This window comes from Rhincodon typus, chromosome 1 (genome assembly GCF_021869965.1).
Source record: "Rhincodon typus isolate 14 chromosome 1, sRhiTyp1.1, whole genome shotgun sequence".
NCBI lineage: Eukaryota > Metazoa > Chordata > Chondrichthyes > Orectolobiformes > Rhincodontidae > Rhincodon > Rhincodon typus.
This window is the reverse complement of record NC_063332.1, coordinates 50,038,851-50,061,215: the sequence shown is the minus strand read 5'-3', so window position 1 is coordinate 50,061,215 and position 22,365 is coordinate 50,038,851. Positions and strand designations below refer to the sequence as shown.

The following is a 22,365-nucleotide window of genomic DNA, read 5'->3' as shown; positions in this document are numbered from 1 at the left end:
CAGTTTGGTGGGGCAGGAGCAGGCGGAGACAATGGGTCGACCAGGGCTTTCAGGTTTGTGGATTTTGGGAAGGAGATAGAAGCGGGCAGTGCGAGGTTGGGGAACGATGAGGTTGGAGGCAGTGGGTGGGAGGTCACCTGAGGTGATGAGGTTGTGTATGGTTTGCGAGATGATGGTTTGGTGCTCAGGGGTGGGGTCATGATCAAGGGGGTGGTAGGAGGAGGTGTCGGAGAGTTGGCGTCCGGCCTCGGCGATGTAGAGGTCAGTGCGCCATAGTACAACTGCGCCTCCCTTGTCCGCGGGTTTTATGGTGAAGTTGGGATTGGAGCGGAGGGCTGCACGTTCTGCAGGGGAGAGGTTGGAGTGGGTGAGAGGGGTGGAGAGGTTGAGGCGATTGATGTCTCGACGGCAGTTGGAGATGAAGAGGTCGAGGGAGGGTAGGAGGCCTTGGGGTGGTGTCCAGGAGGAGGGGGTGTGTTGGAAGCGGGAGAAGGGGTCAGTAGAGGGAGGGTTAGGTTCACGGTTGAAGAAGTAAGCGTGGAGGCGGAGGCGGCAGAAAAACTGCTCTATGTCCAAGCGTGAGCGGTATTCGTTGATCTGTGGGTGGAGGGGGACAAAGGTGAGCCCTTTACTGAGGACTGACTGTTCGTCCTCAGTAAGGGGGAGGTCTGGGGGGATGGTGAAGCCCCGATGAAGGGTCTAGGCCCGAAACGTCAGCCTCTCTGCTCGGCCTGCTGTGTTCATCCAGCCCTGCACCTTGTTGCCTTTAATTGACCTAATGGCTACCCACCAGCTACCAGGGAGAAATTGCAGGCCTGTCCATCTTCGGTCTCCTGTCTCCCTGACCAGATAGAAAATTCTGCCCAATATTTTTCCAAAAGAACTAGTACACAAATACATAAGTTCTGTTTTTTTTTAAATCAACAATTCAGCATAATAAAAATAATTGTGGAAAATGATAAAGTTAGATTTGGTAGTCACTAGGGTGGAGAGTTCTTTTATCAACCAGCCAATGTATGAGGGGACATTTTCTTCCAAATTGAAAAAGGAACAGAGTGATCAGTCCAGAGGAATACAGCAAAACGCAGAGCATTTGACATTCAATTTCACCTTATAAAGACAAGCAGCTTAAAATAAATGGGAATGAAGCAGGTACTGGCTGATTGAATAAGTGCATGAGAGAGAGGGAGAGTACGTATATGAATACATATACGTATTCATATATGTATATTCACTGCTCCCAATTACTCCCATATGGAGAAAGGTCTTAACCCTATCAAAAACGATATGCCATCCACTGTTAGCTATAGGTTGAACAAGTTGTCAATTAAAAATTGTGAGTGCTATGCCTAAATCTGCAAATGTACAAGCATAGAAATTGCAGATATGGATGGTTATACTGGAATTACACCTGTTGTTAAATTGTAGCACCCAGAATGCAATCTTCAGCTTTTGGTACAGCAAAACCTTTGCTTATATCAACTGTATTTCCCCACTTCAAAAACAGTCAACCACAGAAGACTCAAAACTAAATGACTACTCCAGCCAAGAGGGTTAGAGGAGAGGAAATAATGTGACAAGGCAAGAGGAGGGCAAAAATCAGGAAACTCTTTCTCTGGGTACACGCCAGGATACTTTCTGGAATTTAGAAGAATGAGAGGGGATCTAACTGAAGTGTACCAGATAGTAAAGGGCATTGAAAAATTAGATGTAGAAAGGATGTTTCTTTGTCTAAGGCAATCCAGAATGAGAGGCCATTATTTTAGGATAAGGGTAACAGATGTAAAACAGAGAGGAAGAGTAATTACCTTCACAAAGGGTCATGAATCTATGGAATTCACTTTCCCAGACTGTGGCTGATATTGGGACATTGAGTAAATTTAAGGTGATAGATTTTTAAATTAGTATTGAGTTGAAGGGTTATGGAGGCCAGGAAAGTGGGTTCAGGCCTAGATGAGATCAGCCACAATCATATCAAATGGCAGAGGGGCAGAATAGCCTCATCTTACTCCCGGTTCTTATGTTCTAAAGCTAAAGATTCAAAATTCACTATTTCTTGCCCAAAAAGTGCTGAAGATTTACAACAATTTTAAATCATTTGTTAGTTGGTTGCAGTAAAGTTGCAAGAGCCATGCTACAAGACCAACAGGTACTTTGGCACATAAGTGCATTGACTAACACCACCCATGCAGTGTCAGCTACTATTTTCAGATCTAATGTGGTGATAATTACTGCCTTACTGACCCAACAAGTCCACAGCAACCCTCAGAGCATCCCACCCAGACCCATCCCCAAACTTCCACTCAATATGGTCCTACAATAATTGTTTTATATGTTTATATTCTTTAAATATTTTACCATGTTTGGTACTCGTTGCCAACACCTTGTAGGGCGTCAATTTCAAATCAAGATTTTCTTTCCGTAACAGCTGCAAAACATCATGTAAGTTTAAAAGAAAAAAAAAATTGACAGAACTCGGAACACATTGAACACTAGTAATTCACAGATACACACATTCAAGAAAAGGTGCCGTAAACATTCAAAAAATGGATATTTATATTCCTGTTGCAATCCAAGTTCATTGCTTTGGTATATAGCCCTGGAATCCTGGTGAACACCACTGCACCAGAACTGAGATAGGGCAGGTTTCCACACGCTGGCTAACCCAATGGAAATCATTGGTTCTAATGAACCTCCATATTTTAGATAGTTTGCCACAAGCCTGGGATGGGTTGGAGCATATTAAGGACGTGGGAGGAGACAAAGTACAAATTACAGAATTCCAAAGTAGTAACTGAACAAAGCAAAACTGCATTCTTAAATTCTCAATCCAACCAGATTTCGAAAAATGACACATACAAACTTAAGAATTAATGAGATTTACTGTTCAACAATACAGGGGGTTTTGCTATAACGTGTGCTCCACCAACGCGAATTGGCAATAACATGATTGACGAATAGGGGAACACTATTTTTAAAACGTGAACTTGCATTGGCTATAACGCTATTCCATCTGGTACGTGTTGACATTGTGGGCTTTGTCAAAGGAATATCTATTTGTTTTTTGATCCTTGCAGATGGTGTAAATGTTTAGAGTAAGTCATAATGAGCTCATCTGAAAAAGGTAATTGGATTGTATACCTCAAATATAAACCTCAAATACAATATCACACAGAAAACGACCGTCTAATTAGGGAACAATGTGAAGTCTCAGTTTGAAGAGTTTGTGCTGAACACATTAAATGCGCAAAAATGGATGTATAGTTTAAAACGAGTGCTGTTAAAACATGCACCTTTGTGCGTAGTATTTTTGCCTAGATTTAGTTACTTATTTAACATAAGAACTTTTGAATTTGCTTATGTAAATCATTTATACCAAAAGTTGTCTGTGTGACAACCTGCTCTTTTTCAGCACTATTTTGAATACAACGTTACTCAGGTTTATAATGCATTTTAATCCTACAATTAACTTCAATGTCTGTGGGCTACATTGGAAAGAAAGGTCAGAGTCCTCTGCTTCACTTATCTGAAAATCTGTGCCGATGTGCTGAAGTCTGTGCTGATGGAATGTCAGGTCAGATCAGCACTGGGCTAGGCTGTGATGCAGACTATGTTGCAGGTGATAGATTTTATTTGATTATTAAGTGTCAAGGTTCACACAAGTGACAGGCATTGTGCCAACTTATAGTAGAGTGGTGAGAAAGAATTTTGAGTGATTTGAGTGATTTGGTGGTCTTTTCCTAACCCTGCTTTTCCCATAGGCCCTGTTATTTCAATATGCTGATTTTCTATAATGAGATGTTGCGCTGGAATACAACTACTACGTTATAGCAGAACGCCCTGTACACAGAATTTAATTTCAACACCAACCAACACTTTTTTCAAAATGCAATTCAGTTGAATAAATGCAAGTTATCAAGGAACTACTCACTATGGGCAGTGATCCTCAATTTATAGAAAGATGAAATAAACTGAAGTTGGGAGTGGACACTATCATGGGCAGCAGCTAGCAAACAAGTGCTTCACAATGATAGAAGTCTGTCCACCTGGCTGTTGTATTATTCAAGACGAAACTAATTTTATAAAATGGTTAACAGTCAAACATGTAGTCTAGTATCGTATAATCAGAGAACAGATTTACCTACCAGCTAGGTGAGCTTTTCAAACTGTTGCCACTTTCTCATTTAACTGTTTTAAAATGCACTACATTGACTTGCATAACTGTTAATATATTGTTTATTTTAAAATGAAAATTTCCGCAATTTCAACAAAACAAGCTTTATTGAAGTGGACAATTTTTAAATCAATCAATTTTTAAAAGTTGGTGGGGAGCAAATGAAAAATTGAACTAGAAAATACATAATTACTTTGGATACAGATATGCTCAGCACGTTAAATAACGACCTATCCTATCTGGATCCAGTGGTTCAGAAATCATAGGTTTTGATCAGCATTTGTAATACTATTATTGAACAGCTTAAGAGTTAAGAAATGTGTGAAATAGGAGTTATTTATATATTTTAATCAATTGGTGTGTAAACAGCCTCCTAAAATCAAATTAAACAAAAATAGGAGGAGCTATTCTTTTGTGTATGTGGACATCATTCGCAACATCAGTATTTCTTGCCATTTCTAATTTCCCGAGAAGGAGACTGGGTTTGTCTAACTTTTCAATTACAGACCGTTTTTGAGCATCTTTTCACTTTAGCAGGCAGACATCAGTATTGAATTTGTACAAGAACACCTTGACAAATTAAAACAGTTAGTCTTGTAGAACTACAGTTCTTAACACAGCTTGTATCCCTTGCATGCTCACTTGTGTCTAGCTACAAAAGATAGTAAACATTATTTATGGGTTCAATAATTTAGGCTGATGGCTGAAACATGACTGAAAGGTGGGGATTAGGGTTGACATATGTCAAATATATACAAGAGCAAATTTTTTACAATGGAAAACAGAATTGTCTTATAGGCTATGATTTACATTGATAAATTTTGTCAATGCAAAACACATTCATGCTGATTAGTGGTAATTAGGACAAATGGTCAAATTTTCCTATACATTTACACAAAGTGCTGAAAAAAATCTATTAGGCTTTTACTAGTGAAATATTGCATTTAACTTGCTTCTTACCTTGTCCATAAGAGAGATGATCTGAAGAATAAGCTGATCCTGACGGAGATCATCGCCATGTTTGAATATAACAGGATATTTACCTCCATCTTCAGTTTTAAATATCAACTTTGCTGGCATAAGTGCACTCTGAAATTATAAAATGATTCTTAAGCAGAAAGGGTAAAGGTGGATGGGTTGACAAAGAGGAAGAAAGTTATTTTTATTTAATATATCTCCTTATGCTTTTCTCTCATCACAAAACTTGTCGCCTTGCTGTACTGCTTTGGTGTCACTAATGGAGCATGTCCCTTACCTACAAACATGGCCTCACATCAACCTAGGACATTAACTTCAAATCAACTAGAGAGCCAATAGGAAATATAGGACTGCAATGAAGTGCTATACAGGTAGTTCTCCTATAATGCGATAGTTGCGTTTTTGTGTAACCTTATGCTATACAAAATCACATTATGGGGAAATCGCTATACCTGTACAGCAGAAAGTCTGCATTATCCAAACAGCATCCACTATTCTTCAATCGTGTTAGAGAAACATGCATTACAAAACTACCTGTACATAAATGTTTCCCATTCTTTTAGAAGTCATAAAAATAAAGGGGGTGGGGGTTGCTTTGAATGGAAAGTATTAGTCCAATAGCATTGCCTTTTAATTCCATTTGTGACAGAAACAAGTAGAAACATTGACAAACAGAAATTTGAATTAGATCATATGCAGATAATTTTGCCTGAATTCTAAATTCAATTTTTAACTATGCAGTTTAGATTAATAGAAAGTTTAATTTATTGCTATTCTTCATTCAACAAATGTGGGCATCACTGGTTTGGCCAGCATTTATTGTCATTTCTTAATTGCTCAAGAAGATGGTGGTGAGCTGCCTTCTTGAACACCTATTGTCCATTTAGTTTACATGCACCCACAATGTTGTTGGGAAGGGTGTACTGGGATTTTGACCCAGCAACAGTGAAGGAAACCTTGGCTCAAAGATTGGTGTGGGAGAAATGGGTTTGAATTCACGGGAATTTTGAGGAAGGGTCACTTGACCCGAAACATCAACTCTGATTTCTCTCCACAGATGCTACCAGACCTGCTCAGCTTTTCCAGCAATCTCTATTTTTGTTTCTGATTTACAGCATCCACAGTTCTTTCGATTTTTAACACTTACTGCTGTCCCTAGTTGCCTTTAAAAGTGGCAGTGAGCTACCTTCTTGAACTGCTGCAGTCCATGCGCTGTAGGTAGACCCACAACGCCATTAGGGAGGGAATTCTAGGACTTTGAGCCAGTGAAGGAACAAAGGTACGTTTTCAAGTCAGGATGGTGAGTGGTTTGGAGGGTAACTGATAGGTGGTGGTGTTCTCATGTATCTGTTGCCCTTGCCATTCTAGATGGAGGTGGGTTGGAAGGTGCTGTCTAAGGGTCTTTGGCAAATTTCTGCAGTGCATCTTGTAGATAGAATACTGCTCCAACTGGGTGGTGGTGGTGGTGGTGGTGGAGCCAATCAAGTAGGCTCCTTCATCCTAAATGCTGTTAAGCATCCCAAGTGTGCATACAACTACACACATCTAGATAGGTGCAGAATAGTCCATTATACTTCTGCCTATCTACAAGATGCAAGTCAATGGTATTCACCAGGATGTTGATAGTGGGGGAATCAGCGATGGTAACATTAAGCGGTGGTAGTTAGATAGTCTCTTATTGGAGAATGGTCATTGCCTGGCATTAGTGTGGTACGAATGTTACTTGCCAATTTTTAACCCAGGCCTGGATATTGTGCAGGTCCTGTTGCATATGAAAATGGACTGCTTCAGTATCTGAGGAGTCATGAATAATGCTGAACATTGTGCAATCATTGGTGAACATCCCCACTTCTGACCTTATGATACAGGGAAGCTTATTATGAAGCAGCTCCAAATATATTGGGCCTAGGACACTACCTTGAGGAACTCCTGAAGATATATTTTAGCGATGAGATGACTGACCTCCAACAAGCACAACCATCTTCCTATGTGCCAGGTATGACTCCAACCAGTCTGTTACCTTATTGCCATTGATTTCAGTTTTGCTAGGGGTCCTTGATGTCACCCTCAGTCAAAGGCGGCATTGATGTCAAGAGCTGTGACTCTCAACTTACCTCTGAAATTCAGCTCTTTTGTCCATTGTTGAACCAAGGCTGTAATAAGATCAGGAACTGAGTGGCCCTGGCAGAACCCAAACTGGGCCTCACTGAGCAGGTTGTTGCTGAGCAGATGCTGCCCGACAGCACTGCTGATGACACCTTCCATCTCTTGACGGATGATTGAGAGTAGACTGGTGGAGGCGTAATTGATTGGATTGATTTGTCCTGCTTTGTATGTATAGGAAATTCCAGAGTACTTAAGAAAGTGGCCCTAGAAACTGTGGATACATTGGTGGTCACCTACAGCTGAAGCAATACAATTCATCAGGCATAGCTCCGAGAAGTACTTTGTCATTTCACTTTCTCTCAATTTGGCAAAGATAACTATCATTTTCTACATCACAATGTAAAATTCTTTTTTCTCAGCTAACAATTCCACTCAGTGGTCAGAAGGGCACTCTCCTATTGATCTTCACTACTTCTCGTGATGATTTGCTGAAGCATGCTCTTTTGGTCACATTTTCTTTCAGATTTGCACATGCTTCCTCAGGGATATCAGCGAGAGATTTGGGCTCGGATATTTACCGAGCAGGCTTGCAGCAAAGGAAGAGTGGCTGTCAACAAGAAACCTGCAAGTTCATTCCGGGTTTTAACTTCAGGCAAGTGAACCTCTTCCTCCTCACAGGCGTGTTGGCCAAACGTCCAAAGAGCAGCAGAATTTTCGTCCTGGTGGGGCGAGATCATGGCGGTATCACAGTTGAGGGGCTGATTTTCTGGGCTTGGAAGGAACATTTAGTTTCAGGCAGTAGTACTGTTAAAAAGTTTCTTATGGATTTAGGCTCATCTCCTTTCACCTTTAGGGTTTAGGGAAGCCAGCAAGCGAAATAAAATAAGGAAGGCTGTGGCCAGAAAAGGCCAGCACACAGTGGTTTAAGGATACAAGTCTTAAATTGAAGCAGGGAGCCACCTTAAAAAGTTAATGCTGACCTGCCTGAATTGGGAACAGACTGCTCCTACCCCTGCTTCCCTTAAAACTAGGTTTGAGATGGCTTGGTTTCAAGTTTAAAATTTTGACTTCTCACCTACTTTTGGGGCAAAAGGGGTTAGCTTTTTATTGATTCCTGACAATAGTAGTTCTACTTCTATACTTCTGACTCCGGACTTGTCTCAATGCAACATGATGGCACTGTCTGCAATTTTTCATGTTCACAATTTACCTTACATCTGTAATTCTTTAGAGATAGCCAATATCACTAGTCTAGACCAGGATGTTGTAGCTGTGTAGCGATATTTACAGAATTTTTCCAGTAGCTTGTAACATCCATCAAAAGTTAAATACAAACTCTATTTGCTCGAAATAGGGCAGTGAATTTGCCAGTAATAAAGCAAACTCTCTTCTTACTGTCTACTGTTCTTTAGGCAAACCAAACTGAAAAGCAATTCTGAATAAAGATTACTGCTAGGCTATTGAAAGAAATTATACCAGAAACTTTTTTCCAATTAAACCACAAGTTAAAATTACTTAAAACCACGCACACAATAAATCACAACCTCAATTTACCTTAAATAATGTTGCTTTTTCTGGGATGATACCCCTGATTTTAACTTGTGGCTCTAAAGGCAAAGGTATAGGTTCAATTTCTGATAAATTTACTTTTTCGTTGTCTGCCAATAACGTCTGCAACCTTTCAATCTGGATGGGGAGAACAAAAACACAAAACATTGTGAAAACATGAGGAAATGGGGCAAGTTTTGAAGTCAAATAAAAGCACAAAGTGAATGGAAAAGCAACGAGGGCAAAAGGTCACACCTTCAAAAGTGAATTAACATGTCATTTTCCATAGTCTCTTATTTCTAGAACCTTGCACAAATTGGCTGCTTTATTTCCCCAAATTACTGGCTGTAGCTTGAAAGTGCATAATTTATAGAGAAGCATTTTAGCAACAAAGAACACCCTGAGATCATTATGGAGGTTTTAAAAATGAAGTTACTTTTCCAAGGAATAGATCCCATGATCCATCAATTTTTCAACCAGGTACTTAAGCTGCAGAGATAGCACTAAACCGGCAGCTCTTATTACACGAAACATGAGCCTGCACAAGCAACATGTTTAAGAAGGGAAAGATTTTTTTAAGAGTACTGAAAGACAGACTGTGAAGCATTACATTGAGTAGGATGCCTGCAATTTACTCGGCACTTACAGTAACAGCACTAACCTACTGTCTGCCATTGGGGTGGCTATGAGATCAATAAGAAGCATTGATCCATACGGACTCCAAATGAAAAATGTAAATATTTCAAATTTTTCATTTATTTGTGGTGAGACTATGGCAGTATTCTTTTTGGAAAACGGAAGCTATAGTTGCTGTCCCGTTAGATGATGCCACTGATACAGGCATTCTTGCATGTTTCACTTCCCCAGCCTGGACAAATGAGGGCGGCTAGTGCCAGGAAGGGCACATGGCTGTAAACTACTCACCAAATTCAAAACTAATGGTTGATAGAAACAACTGGTATTGGGACAACCACGCATACCGAAAGAGGAAATAAGCATCGGAATAGTTTGTTAAAATTTGTTCAAAATCCAAGCTTCACAACACAAATACGAAATATACACCAGTGTGGATGGCCTTAAAACATTAGGAACTAAAGGAGACTCAGTTTATTTAGATAGAATTGTGAAATTACTTACAATACTTAACGATGGAAGAAAACACTAAACTCGACTAGGTGACAACTGCTGATCTCCACAAGAATGGTAAAATATCGATGGATAACAATTTTCATTAGTCCACGCTTTCACATTCAGTTATTGTTCTGCTCTAATAGTTATATAAACTATAAGCTGCTTTAAAGATAATGGTGATTATTTTAGCACAAAAATTATCAAAATTCTCAGTATGGAGGAGGGATCTCAGACTAAAAAACCTGGTAACAAAAATTAAGCGTCATAACAATTGTTACAAGAGTATCAGTCTTCTAGCTGGATACTAGATCGGTAAAATACAAAGTGTCAAACACTTTCAACACAGAATTCACCTCATTGTGTCTGCATCAGTCAACAAAGATTGACTACACTCATCCCATTTCCAGCTTTTGGCTCTTAACCCTGGAGTCCATAGCAATGCAACTGAATATGTAAATACTGCTCGAATTCTACAAGAGGTTTCTTACTGAACAAACTTTTCAGACAGTGAGTTCCAGACTCCTATCACCGAGACTGAAAAACAATTCTCAACCCTCCTCTTAGAATGGAAAAATGTCTTCCTATTCACCTTATCTATGACCCTCAATTTTGTACACCTACATCAGTTCCTGTCTCAACCTCTACTGTTCCAAGGAAAAGAACTACAGCCTTTCCCATCTTTCCTCAGAGCTCAGGCTTTCCAGCCCAAGCATCATTCTGGTAAATCTCCTCTGTACCCTCTCTAGAGTGATCACTTTCTTCTTATTATGTGGTGATCAGAGCTGCATACAATACACCAGTTGTGAGCTAATCAGTGTTTTAGACAGTTAAAACTTGTAACACTAATCTCAATGAGTTAAATTATAAGTCTCTTGAAACAATAGAAAGAAATTTATACTTAATCAGTCAAATGTTTTCATGCAAAACATAAGAAATCAACTTCCACTTTGACACATTCAAGAATGTTGACAAAAACATTCATCTGGCGCAAATATATAATTGAAATAAACAGTTTATAATATACGGGAACATAGCATAAACACCAATGCTATCCAAATTTACCTTTAGGTGAACTAATGAGCATGGTAAAAATACCTTTTTCTTCCGATTCCCACTCTCTCGTTGAACAGCTTTCATAAGATGCACTAGTCGATCCACAAATGTCTGTTGAGCAGCGAGAAGAGAGCGCATAACTCTCACATTTTTGTCTCCCTAGTCATTGAGAAAAAAAACATTTAAACAGGTTACCTAATAGTTAATCAAACTAACAAAGTCCAATTCTCTACAGTAGTTATCCCAGAAGCAGCTTTACTTAATTTTTTTCAAGCTGTAACATACATGCTTCAATGGGAAACCAACAAAGAAACTTGTTGAATTAGTATAGTCAAGTCCATCCTGGGGATAGCAGTCTCTCAGAGGACCAGGCTAGACATGCAAATCTAATTACCAATCTTTTGAGGAGGTTGGGGGGTAGAGAAATCAATTAGGATGGATACCAGTAGGTCTAAAATAATGTTCGAAGGAACTCGGGACAAACGGTGTTCATTGGTCAAAATAAAATTTGCAATTATCCAAAACATTTGCATACAGCAAATCTTTATTTTGTGTAGAAATCACTCAATACAAATTTACATCACAATCGTGATCAGAATTTTGTTTTGACTCTTAGCAGATATCTTACGGCATCACATACAGGTTGACAAATATACACTGTATTACAAACTTAATAACAATACTTTAAGTTATTGAAACAATTAAAAAATGTAAAGTTTAGAAAATCTATCATTTAAAACGTTAACCTTTGCTTAATAAGTCCCTTTATTGGGTACTTTGCAAATTCAAATGAGGTCAACTAAAGTTTCTGCATTTGCATTATTCAGTGCCAATTGTTCACCTCATTGGGAAGGTGTGGAAAATTGCGAACAAGCAAGCTAAGATGTGAAGATTCTGGCAATTAGTGAAACAAATTATTTTTAAAACATCCAAGCATAACAATGCAAGCAACAATGGCTTCAAAGAAGAATCTTCCTGAAGCAAAAACCATAACTATTTTGCTCTTTGCAGATAATGCTAGACCTGCTGAGTTTCTCTAGCACTTTCTGTTTATATAAGAGATCTCTCTCATCTGCAGGAATTTTCTTTTAGTACAATGTTGGCTCACCTCAGTCACACGTAAAACTTTTAAGTGCTCCTGCCATTTTGTCAAATATGAGAACATAAAAATGAATTACAGAAGTTGGGACAGTCTTCCTTCAAAAAGAGAAGGCTGACGGGAAATTTGATAGGGTATTCAAATTCACGAAAGGTCTAGACAGAGTAAAACGGGAGAAACTGTTTCCACTGATGAAAGGATAAAGATAGGCTGCCTATTTAGAGTAATAGCAAAAGGGTGAAAAGCGATATGAGGCTGAAGAAGGCTGGCGAATGGGACTCATTTCAAGAGCTGGTGCAGATGCAATGGGCTGAAGGGCCTCCTCCTTCTGCACTGCAACAATATTGTCATTGTGGAAGAGAAAGAAGCCTGCCCCTGTAGCACAATCTAGCGACTTTCGCATTCATAACATTAACGAACATAAAAAATTGTGATAATAATGCCCACATACAAATAGCTCTAATGTCAGAAAGGTGCATTCTCAAGATTGACTTATATTAATTAAATAAATAGTCTTCCAAGCCAAAATGCAGGTTACTACTGCAGCCACATTCCTATCTGTTACAGTAGAATTAATTATCTGATCTCACAACCCCATAATAAAAGAGAAAGTAATTGTCATACCTTTAGCAGAGCTTGACTAAACCTCCTCATCACATTCAAATACATCTCATGAGTTTTTGGGTCACGTTGTTGAGTATCCTGATCTTCACATTCTACAATAACATACCTTAGGAAACAGGATAAAGAAAACATAGCTTAGAAATACAGTACATGAACAGAAGAACCAAAAGGTCACAAATATAGTACATTTATCATGATAAAAACATCACCACTGAATCACTTTAATTCAACAAAATAATCCTTATACTATATTCAGTTAAATACATGCATGTTTCTTCTGGATATAACTTGATCTGAAACCATTAAACAAAACTAGCTGTATATTTCAAATAAATCATACAATAAATTATGAATGCCTGTTTTGGTAGGAGTGAGAGAAAGTACAGTCCTGGAATATCTATAAGGCAGAGGTAGATAGCTTGCTGATAAGCAAAGGGTTGAAATTAGGCGGGAATATGGACAATCAGATCAGCCATAATGTAATTAAATGACTGAGCAGACTTGAAGGGCCAAGTAGTCTACTCCTGCTCCTAATTTGTATGTTCACATGTTGGCTTGTGTAAGATATATGAGAGAGATGGGTGGAGTGCAGTGTCTCTTTGCAGTCTCATGACTCTAATCATCATAACGTATGTTTCTACTCAATTATTGACGTTGCATGTGTATTAATTTGTCTCAGGATACAAAAGGTCAATCAGGTTTCTGCTGTCTCAGTGCCAGGTACCTTGGTTCAATTCCAGCCTTGGGTGACTATGTGGAGTTTGCATTGTGACATTCTCCCCATATCTACATGGGTTTCCTCCCACAATCCAAAGATGTGCAAGTCACATTGACCGACCATGGTAAAATGCCACGTTGCGTCCAGGGATGTACAGGCTTGGTGGGTCAAGCATGATAAATGTGTGGTTACAGGAAACGGTGGGGTGCTCTTTAGAGGGTTGGTGCAGACTTTAATGAAAGGAATGGCTCCTTTCTGCACTGCAGGGATTCTAGGATGCATGGGAAATTGTGTCTTACAAATTTGATTTGAGTTTTTTGAAGAGTTGATCAAGAAGATAGACGAAGGCAGAGCGGTAGACATTGTCTATGTGGACTTTAACAAGGCCTTCAACAAGATTCTGCACGGTAGACTGGTTAGGAAGGTTAAATCACATAGGATCCAGGGAGATCTAGCTAAGTGGATACAAAATTGGCTTATTAGTAGGAGACAGAGGGTAGTGGTAGAGGGTTGTCATTCAAACTGGATTCTCAAACATTTTTCAGAACAGGTTGAAGACATGAGTTGGGTGACACACTAACAACTTCAAAATATATAAAAGAGCCACAACTCCTGACAGCTATAAGCCCAGATATGTGAAATCCAAGAAAACAAGTCCAAGCAGTTCGCTTAAGACATTTAAATTTCAGCACCATTAAAAATTATCCAAAAAGTATCCTTTTAGTGATCTTCTAAAAGAAAAACAAGTTCATAACTTCTGTCTTTCAAATGATCCAATCGCACAATCATGAAAAAAATTAAATATGAAACAATTAATTGATGCATCATAGCAATATATTAACTTCTATGAAGTAAATTTAAATCAATAGCCCACAGCTGAAATTCTAAATGTCATGATTAAACACTTTCCACGATTTATCATAAAAACAACCTTTCCCAAACGCAAATTTGTCAAAAACTAAAATGCTCCTGCAATTAATATAACCAAACAAGCTGCAAATCCTGATGCTTCGGGAAATCATATTTCTCAATCTATTTGATGTTCCACAAAGACAACCAATAGCTTGTGATGAAGTAAAATCAATACTCAAAAGAAGAACAAGGTACTGGTCCGACATAGGAAACACACAATCGCCTCAGTTGTCTGAAGGAACTTACATTCGAATGTCAAAAATCAGAATGAGGCCTTAAACACAACAGACTACGAAAATTTACAGGTGCACCAAAAACACCTTGTGGTCTCACTACTCATCACCTTAAACCTTTTCCCAGACCCACAAAATGAACCACTTCTAACCTCCTCACTCTGGCTACAGCTATCAATCTTTCTCTTCATAAGTATTCAGTTACCTGGAAGTAACTCTGAAATTCACTGATCCTCTTCATCTTATATTGCCTCCTTCAATATTCTTCTCAAAAGTTACCTTGTTAACCAATCATTTAATCAACCTGCCTAATATTCATTTTTTGACACATGACCCATTTCTTTCGGATTTTGCATGTAGGAACCTTGAGATTGATTTCCATGTGCAGAATTCTAACTGTTATTGATACTTTACACTGAATTTTTCCAACCTAACCAACTGGGCAAAATCACATGAAGGAAGCTCTGACATAGTTCCAAACATTTCCAAAGAGAATGCCATATGCACAGAAAGGGTGTACTGCTTAAATGTTCACCCAATTTAAATGTGATTTTCTTTCACTGTTTCTTTTCAAATTGGAAAGGAACTAGTTTTTTTACAGAGCAAGCAAATAATATGGGAAAACCACTTAGATCGATAATATTGTGTTGTGGCATCCAAATACAGCATGAGGTCTGTGATGTTCATCTGTTTCTTTCTCAGCAGTTTACATGCAAGTTTCTATTTAGAAAAGACCAAAGGTATAAAGAAAACCATAAGAAAGATTCTGTAAGGTTCTCTATTCTCATCAAATATCATTTACTGACTTAGGGTGCGTTGCAGAAAATTAAGTCTGAAGAAAATCCTCAAGTAAAATTCAAATCACTTACCAGTATAAATAGTTGGCCAGAGTGGAATTCCTACAAGCTCTTGATATCAGAAATGCACAAAGATCTTGCTGAAAAAAAAAACAAAAGTCAAATCATCGTTGAACTATTAATTGAAGAAACTGTCATCCGAAGGAGATGACTACGACTAAGGAATTGGTTCGTTTCTTTTACTAATTGACCACTTGTCCCAACAAACTACTCTATTTTGACAGATTTACTTTCCTATGCTGATCAACATAAACAATTCTTTGCCTAAAAATACATCTATTTATCTCTTGAATCAATTCACAGACAATTTCTTAAATTACTTTATGTTTTAATGAGACAGGATATGAAATTAAATAAACACAGAAAATGTTGCAAATACTCAGCAGGATTGGAAGCAACTGCGGAGAGGGAAGCAGAGGTAGAATTTCACAATTTTGACTTTCATTACTGTGTTTGCTGCTCAGGACGCAGTCTCCTTTATATTGAGGGTCCCAAAATTCATACTGGATGAACACTGCTCCAAGCTTTCAGTCACTTTAACTTTAGTGCTTGGTCTACTCTCGCTTGAGCTTGGCCTCCTACACTATTCCAATGAAGGTCAATGAAAGATTGATCAGCAGTGCCTCTTTTTTCAAATGGGGTATTTCACAGCCTTCAACACAGAGTTCAACAGCATCAGATCATAACCTTAGCCACATCTGTTCAAGATGGCAGTTCATAGCAAATGCTATTTTCCATTTACACCTTCTTTAGAAGTTTCTTTACTGGTCTTGTTAGCATCATCTTTTGCCGTGCATGCTTAAATCTTATCATTTTCTTTGAGGAAAACTGCCTGGAACATACAGTCCCACTTAGGCATATTACACAAAAGATATTGCTGCCCTTAGTATTATAATGTATTGTCACCCAAATTAAAACCCAGACAGATCAGTGCTAGAGCTACCAACTGAAATAAGAGATGTTATCTTATTTGACTTTCTGTTGAAGGCACAACTGGGCTACTAATTTTGCAATAACTTCTAATGTTCTTTTCAATGTTTGTGTCAATCATATAGAATGGTCTCCATTTTGTCCATTAGCCCTCCCTACAAATAAATACAATTGTAAACAATTAGGACAATGTCTTAATTGATCTATCAAAATTAATTATCATCTTATCTTGTTGCATTATTTTTTAATTTCTATTTTCACTACAATCATTGATTAAAGATCTTGCCTCAAGAAATCTTTCAAATTTTCCTGCAATATCCCAATCTAAAAGTAATACCTATTCTTAGTTTCTATTTTTATAGTAAAATCTCTACCCATATTGCACAGCTTCCATAGTACACACTCTATACTGGAGCCCCCCAAGGATGTGTCCTCACTTGCTACTGTACTCCCTGTACACCTACGACTGTGTTGCTAAACTCTGAATAAACACCATGTACAAGTTTGCTGACAACACCACCGTAGTGGGACGGATATCTAACAATGACACGTCAAAATACAGAAGGGAGATAGAGGACTTGGTGACATGGTGCAATGAAAACAATCTGTCTCTCAGTGTCGGCAAAACTAAAGAACTGATTATCGACTTCAGGAAGAAAGCAGAACACACCCCGATTTACATCAACAGAACCGAAGGTGAGAGGGTGAACAGTATCAATTTCCTCGGAGTGACAATAGCTGACAACCTGTCCTGGACTGCAAACCTAGATGTGACAATCTAGGTACAACAAATCTTCTTCTTCCTTAGGCAGCTCAGGAAATTTGGCGCGTCTATAAGGTCCCTCACCAACTTCTACAGATGCACCATTGAAAGCATACTATCCTGGTGCATAACGGCCTGGTGTGGCAACTGCTCTGCCCAGGACTGTAAAAAAACTACAGAAGGTGGTGTGCACAGCCCAGACCATCACAGAAGCCAACCTTCCATCCATGGACTGCATTTACATGGCTCGCTGCTGCAGCAAGGTGGTCAACATCATCAAAGACCCATCACACCCTGGTAGTGATCTCCTACAACCTCTGCCACAACCTCTCCCATCAGGTAGATGGAAGATACAGAAGCCTAAACACATGGATGAGCAGGTTAAGAAACAGCTCCTTTCTGGCCATTATCACACTGTTGAATGGACTCTAGCCTCAAATAAGGTAACCTGTATGCCTCCAAGGCTTTTTGATCTGTACATCCTTCGTTTGCTGTGATCTGCCTGTACCGCTTGTACACATAGCTTTTCACTGTATTTCGGTATACATAACAACAAAATCAAAATCAAATCAAATCAAATCAGCTGGCACACCAAGGGAGCACTTTTAGAGTGACTGGCTTGAGAGACAGAAAATCAAACAGAATGTGGTCTGGAGAAGGTGAGTAGGAGGACAGCAATTTGCAAATATTTTTCTGAAATGCCTTTCATTACCAAAATAAAATAAAAGATTTGTCAAACTTTTTTCAAAACGTGAGAAAGATGAATATTGGAAAGTGGTAAAAGAATGCTTCAAAAAGCTGGAGTAATGGGTAATGAATATTTTTATAAGATGGTATAGTAGACCTGAACATCTGGAGAGGAGCAAGACTATTGAAAAATGCTATTCAAATTCAAGACAGAGCTTCAAATTGAAGCATTAGGATCGGGGAGCACAAGAGACTGATTATTGTTCAGAACAGAACAGTTCATTCAGCTGGTGAATGTACTACAGGACACAACATTCATTTCCTTCAGCACTCGAGAACCACTTTCTCAAACCTACTAGTGACAGGCAATAAATGCAATCAAGCCAGATTGAGAACAGAAAACAAAAGCCCAATTAAGGGTGCACTGTGGCTGCATAATTTACAATGCGTTGTAACAACTCACTAAAGGCCATCTCAACAGCTCATTTCTTTCTCCAACTGCAAATACCAAAGACAATAATAGCATAACTGTGGGAACATTAGCTTGCATGCCATACTAATTTGCAACAAGTCACAGTTCCTTCATTACTGCTGAACCAAAATCCTAGAATTCTTAACACAAAGTATTGCGGAAGCACTTTTTATTTTTATTCATTTGTGGGATGTGGGCTTCGTTGGCTGAGCCAGCATTTATTGCCCGTCCCTAGTTGCCCTTGAGAAGGTGGTGATGAGCTGCCTTCTTGAACTGCTGCAGTCCACCTGCTGTGAGTTGATCCACAATACTATTACGGAGGGATTTCCAGGATTTTGACCCAGCGACAGTGAAGGAACTATAATTAAAAGAACTGTAGTGGATTCCTAACTGCGCTGGTCTACATTCTCACAGCAATATATCTAGCCTTGCCAGCATAGAGAACGAAAATAAAAGGGCAGGTGGGTAAAGGACTTGATGTGAAAGAAATAGACACAGAAGTTTGGGATGGGCCGTAGTTTCTGGAGAATGATAAATAAACAGACCAGAAGGTATAGGAACAGAATTAGGCCATCCAGTTCATCAAGTCTGCTCCACCACTGATTCATGGCTGATATGTTTCTCAACATCATTCCCCTGCCTTCTCCTCATAATCTTTGATCTCCTTACCAATTAAGAACCTAGCTACCTCTGTCTTCAAAACACTCAATGACTTGGCCTCCAAAGCCCTCTGTAGCAATGTGTTTTACAGATTAACCACCCTCTGGCTAAAGAGATTCCTCCTCATCTCAGTTTTAAAGGGTAATCCCTTTACTCTGAAACTGTGTCTTCTGGTATCTCTCTGACTTATGGAAACGTTTTCTCCACATGCCCTCTATCCAGGCCTCTTAGTATTCTCTAAGTTTCAATGAGATCCCTCCTCACAGAATTGAAGCATCCTTACAATGCAGAAAGAGACCATCCAGCCCATTGAGTATACCCCGGCTCTCCGAAGAATCCTAACCAGATTCACCTCCCCACCCACTCCGTCCCTGTAACCCCGCATTTACCATAGTCAATTCACCTAGTTGGCACTTCTTTGGATTGTGGGAAGAAACCACAGCACCCAGCGGAAGCCCACACAGACACAGGGAGAACATCCACACATACAGTCATCCAAGTTGGAATTAAACCGGCCTCCCAGGAGCTGTGACATAGCAGTGCTAATCACTGTGCCACCCTCATCCTTCTAAACTCTATCTAACGCAGGCCCAGAGTCTTCAACGGCAGTAAAGGTTTCGACAGCCAAGATGCCATAAAAAAGGTTATGGTAAGTAAAGTCAAGCAATGGAGGTGGACATTGTAGTGATGAAAAGGTCCACGAGCTGGGCTGTTGGGAGTTTCACTGTGCAACGTATGCAAATTAGGAGACAAGTTTATTCTTGCAAGAAGCTTAGGTCACTCCTGGATCAGCTGTGATCTTTTGAGTAGCAGAGCAGGTTCAAGGGTCCTGCTCCTCATACTTACGTTTTGATGATGCTGAAATCATGAGAGTGAAGCAGCAATTTCAGTGAAAAGCGTCAAACAGAGTATAGATGAAGATGGAAAAGCATTAAGGAATGAAAGACAGTTGATGTAAAGGATGAGATGAGAGATATTTTGGGGAGAAACTGGAGTCAGAAAACTTGACAGGCAATCGACAAGGAATTTTAGGCAATGGACTGGAACAGGGTGACATGCATCAACCGATAGGAGGAAGAGATCAAAACATGCCCCCATAATAAATACACTAGTAACTGCATTCTTTGGAAAGACAGGTTGGCAAAAGTATTAGCAGGTGAGGGGATGGAGCATGGTTCAGTTATAATTATATTACATGTAGGGAAAAGGAGTGAGGACAGATGGATAAAAGAAATAACTTTTTTTTTAGTAAGAATTAAAACAAAAACAAATATCTACAAGTTTATGGAAGTAATAATTTACACCAACTGCTTTTACCTCTAGGTTTTCTCCATCTGTGGCGTCTTTCGCTTTAGAAATTGGAAGAGGAGGGGACACTGGAGGAAATGGACTGGAGATTATTTGGGAGCTAAAACAGAATGTTCAGAGTACAAATTAATAATTTAAAAAGACCAACAGTGTCAAAAATCAAGAACAAGAGTCCACAGGCAAACAACTGCCAAATACGATTTGCACTTTTTTGACGTATCATTCATTGTTAATTAAATACAATATCGAGCAACATTGATATACTAAACATATTCAGAATATTAACATTATGTGCGAGCGTGAGCAAGAATAGCTTCAGCAATTGTGTTTTGCAAACACCAAAAATGGTCAGATTCTGAACTTGAATACAGTTACACGGCACCAGAAGTCACATGACACCAGGATATAGTCCAAGAGGTTTATTTGAAATAACAAGCTCTCAGAGCGCTGTTTCTTCGTCAAGTGAAGTGAAGTGAAGTGAAGCACACAGGCACTGAATTTATAGACAGAGAGATCAAAAGATAGTACAAATGGTGTGAACGGAGTGTTGACAGGCTGAATAACAAGTCTCTACAGGTGGTCAAAAGTGTCAGGTGGTGTGAGTAAAGCGTTACCAGCTGAATAGGAAGTGAAGGGATGCCCTATGATCAAATTAATTGAGGCAGAGAAATAATTACAAAAAATTAAAAGTAAGATGATGCTGGAGACAAACCAAATGGCTGGAATAACATAATAGGTATAAGAGTCAGAGGCGAAGATCTAACCAAAGTAACAAGTAATCTAAAAACTGTACAAACTAATTAAGATAGAGAGATCATAACAAGTTATCAAGGCAGGGCAGGCAATGGCCTAGTGGTATTATCACTGGACCGTTAATCCAGAGACCCAGGAAATGCTCTGGGGGCCCAGGTTCGAATCCCTCAAATGGAGGGATTTGAATTCAAAAAAGAAATCTGGAATTAAGAGTCTAACGATTGCCATGAATCCATTGCCAATTGTCAGGAAAAACCCACCTGATTCACTAAGGAAAGAAAACTGCCATATCTACCTGGTCTGGCCTACATGTGACTCCATACTCACAGCAATGTGGTTAAATCTTAACTGCCCTCTGGGCAATTAGGAATAGGCAATAAATGCTGCCTACCCAGCGACGCCCTCATCCCGTGAATGAATAAACAAAAAAGGTGATGGTGTCAAAACAGAACAGTAAGGAAGATTTTACAAATACAGAACAGTATGGCGGGTTACGTGTAGCATGACATAAACCCAATTACATAGTTACACAGCAATATACTGCCTTCTGAAACATCAGAATATTTATCTTGAAAATGCATAACCATTAATTTGGAAGACTATTTTTGACCAACTTTCCCCCAGCAGTCACATGAACAATCGGGGGATAAAAAAGAGCCTCTGGTCTGCCAGACTGTTACCCAGAACTGCGTAGTTGTTTGCACCACAATATATAACATTACATGATGCCCAAATGTCATGTGATTCTGAGGTTTCAAAAAAAAACAGATGAAACTCCCAAATTAATTTGGGAGGAAAAAAAATTCAAGTTATCAGAAACAGGTCCTGCTCTGATTGAAGTAATTATGCTCAGCATTCCAATTGAGGGCATCTTTGGCAAACAGGCTTCTGCTCACCAGGGTTGCCACTCTGACATTCCAACACTGGGGTCAACTGCATGCCAGAGGCCAAGTTTTTTTTAATTTATTCATTTGTGGGATGGGAGCGTCGCTGGCTGGCCAGCGTTTATTGCTTGTCCCTAGTTGTCCTTGAGAAGGTAGAGGACAGCTGCGTTCTTCAACTTGCTGTGGGTTGACCCACAATGCCATTAGGGAGGGAATTCCAGGATTTTGACCTTTGAAGGTATAGCGATATATTTCCAATGGTGAGTGGCTTGGAGAACTTGAAGGTGGTGGTGTTCCTATATATTTTTTTCCTTTTAGATGGAAGTGGTCATGGGTTTGGAAGGTGCTGTCTGAGGATCTTTGGTGGATTTCTGCAGTGCATCTTGCAGATAGTACACACTGCTGCTACTGAATGGTGGTGGTGAAGGGAGTGGATACTTGTCGATGTGGTGCCAATCAAGCAGGCCGTATTGTC

The 22,365-nt window shown here is 39.3% G+C and overlaps 1 protein-coding gene across 1 annotated transcript in view; it reads right to left on the bottom strand.

The window, feature by feature from the left end:
* The window catches only part of LOC109915592 (phosphatidylinositol 3-kinase catalytic subunit type 3-like), a 62,726-nt gene extending 42,377 nt beyond the window's left edge, over nucleotides 1-20,349 (bottom strand). The window contains exons 1-7 of the mRNA XM_048593650.1: nucleotides 20,263-20,349; nucleotides 15,446-15,513; nucleotides 12,714-12,819; nucleotides 11,033-11,149; nucleotides 8,813-8,944; nucleotides 5,135-5,263; nucleotides 2,319-2,428 (exon numbers count right to left, since the gene is read on the bottom strand). Coding sequence (XP_048449607.1) covers nucleotides 2,319-2,428; nucleotides 5,135-5,263; nucleotides 8,813-8,944; nucleotides 11,033-11,149; nucleotides 12,714-12,758 — 533 coding nt within the window. The 5' untranslated portion in view covers nucleotides 12,759-12,819; nucleotides 15,446-15,513; nucleotides 20,263-20,349. The remainder of the gene's footprint in view (nucleotides 1-2,318; nucleotides 2,429-5,134; nucleotides 5,264-8,812; nucleotides 8,945-11,032; nucleotides 11,150-12,713; nucleotides 12,820-15,445; nucleotides 15,514-20,262) is intronic.
* Nucleotides 20,350-22,365: the final 2,016 nt, after the last annotated feature.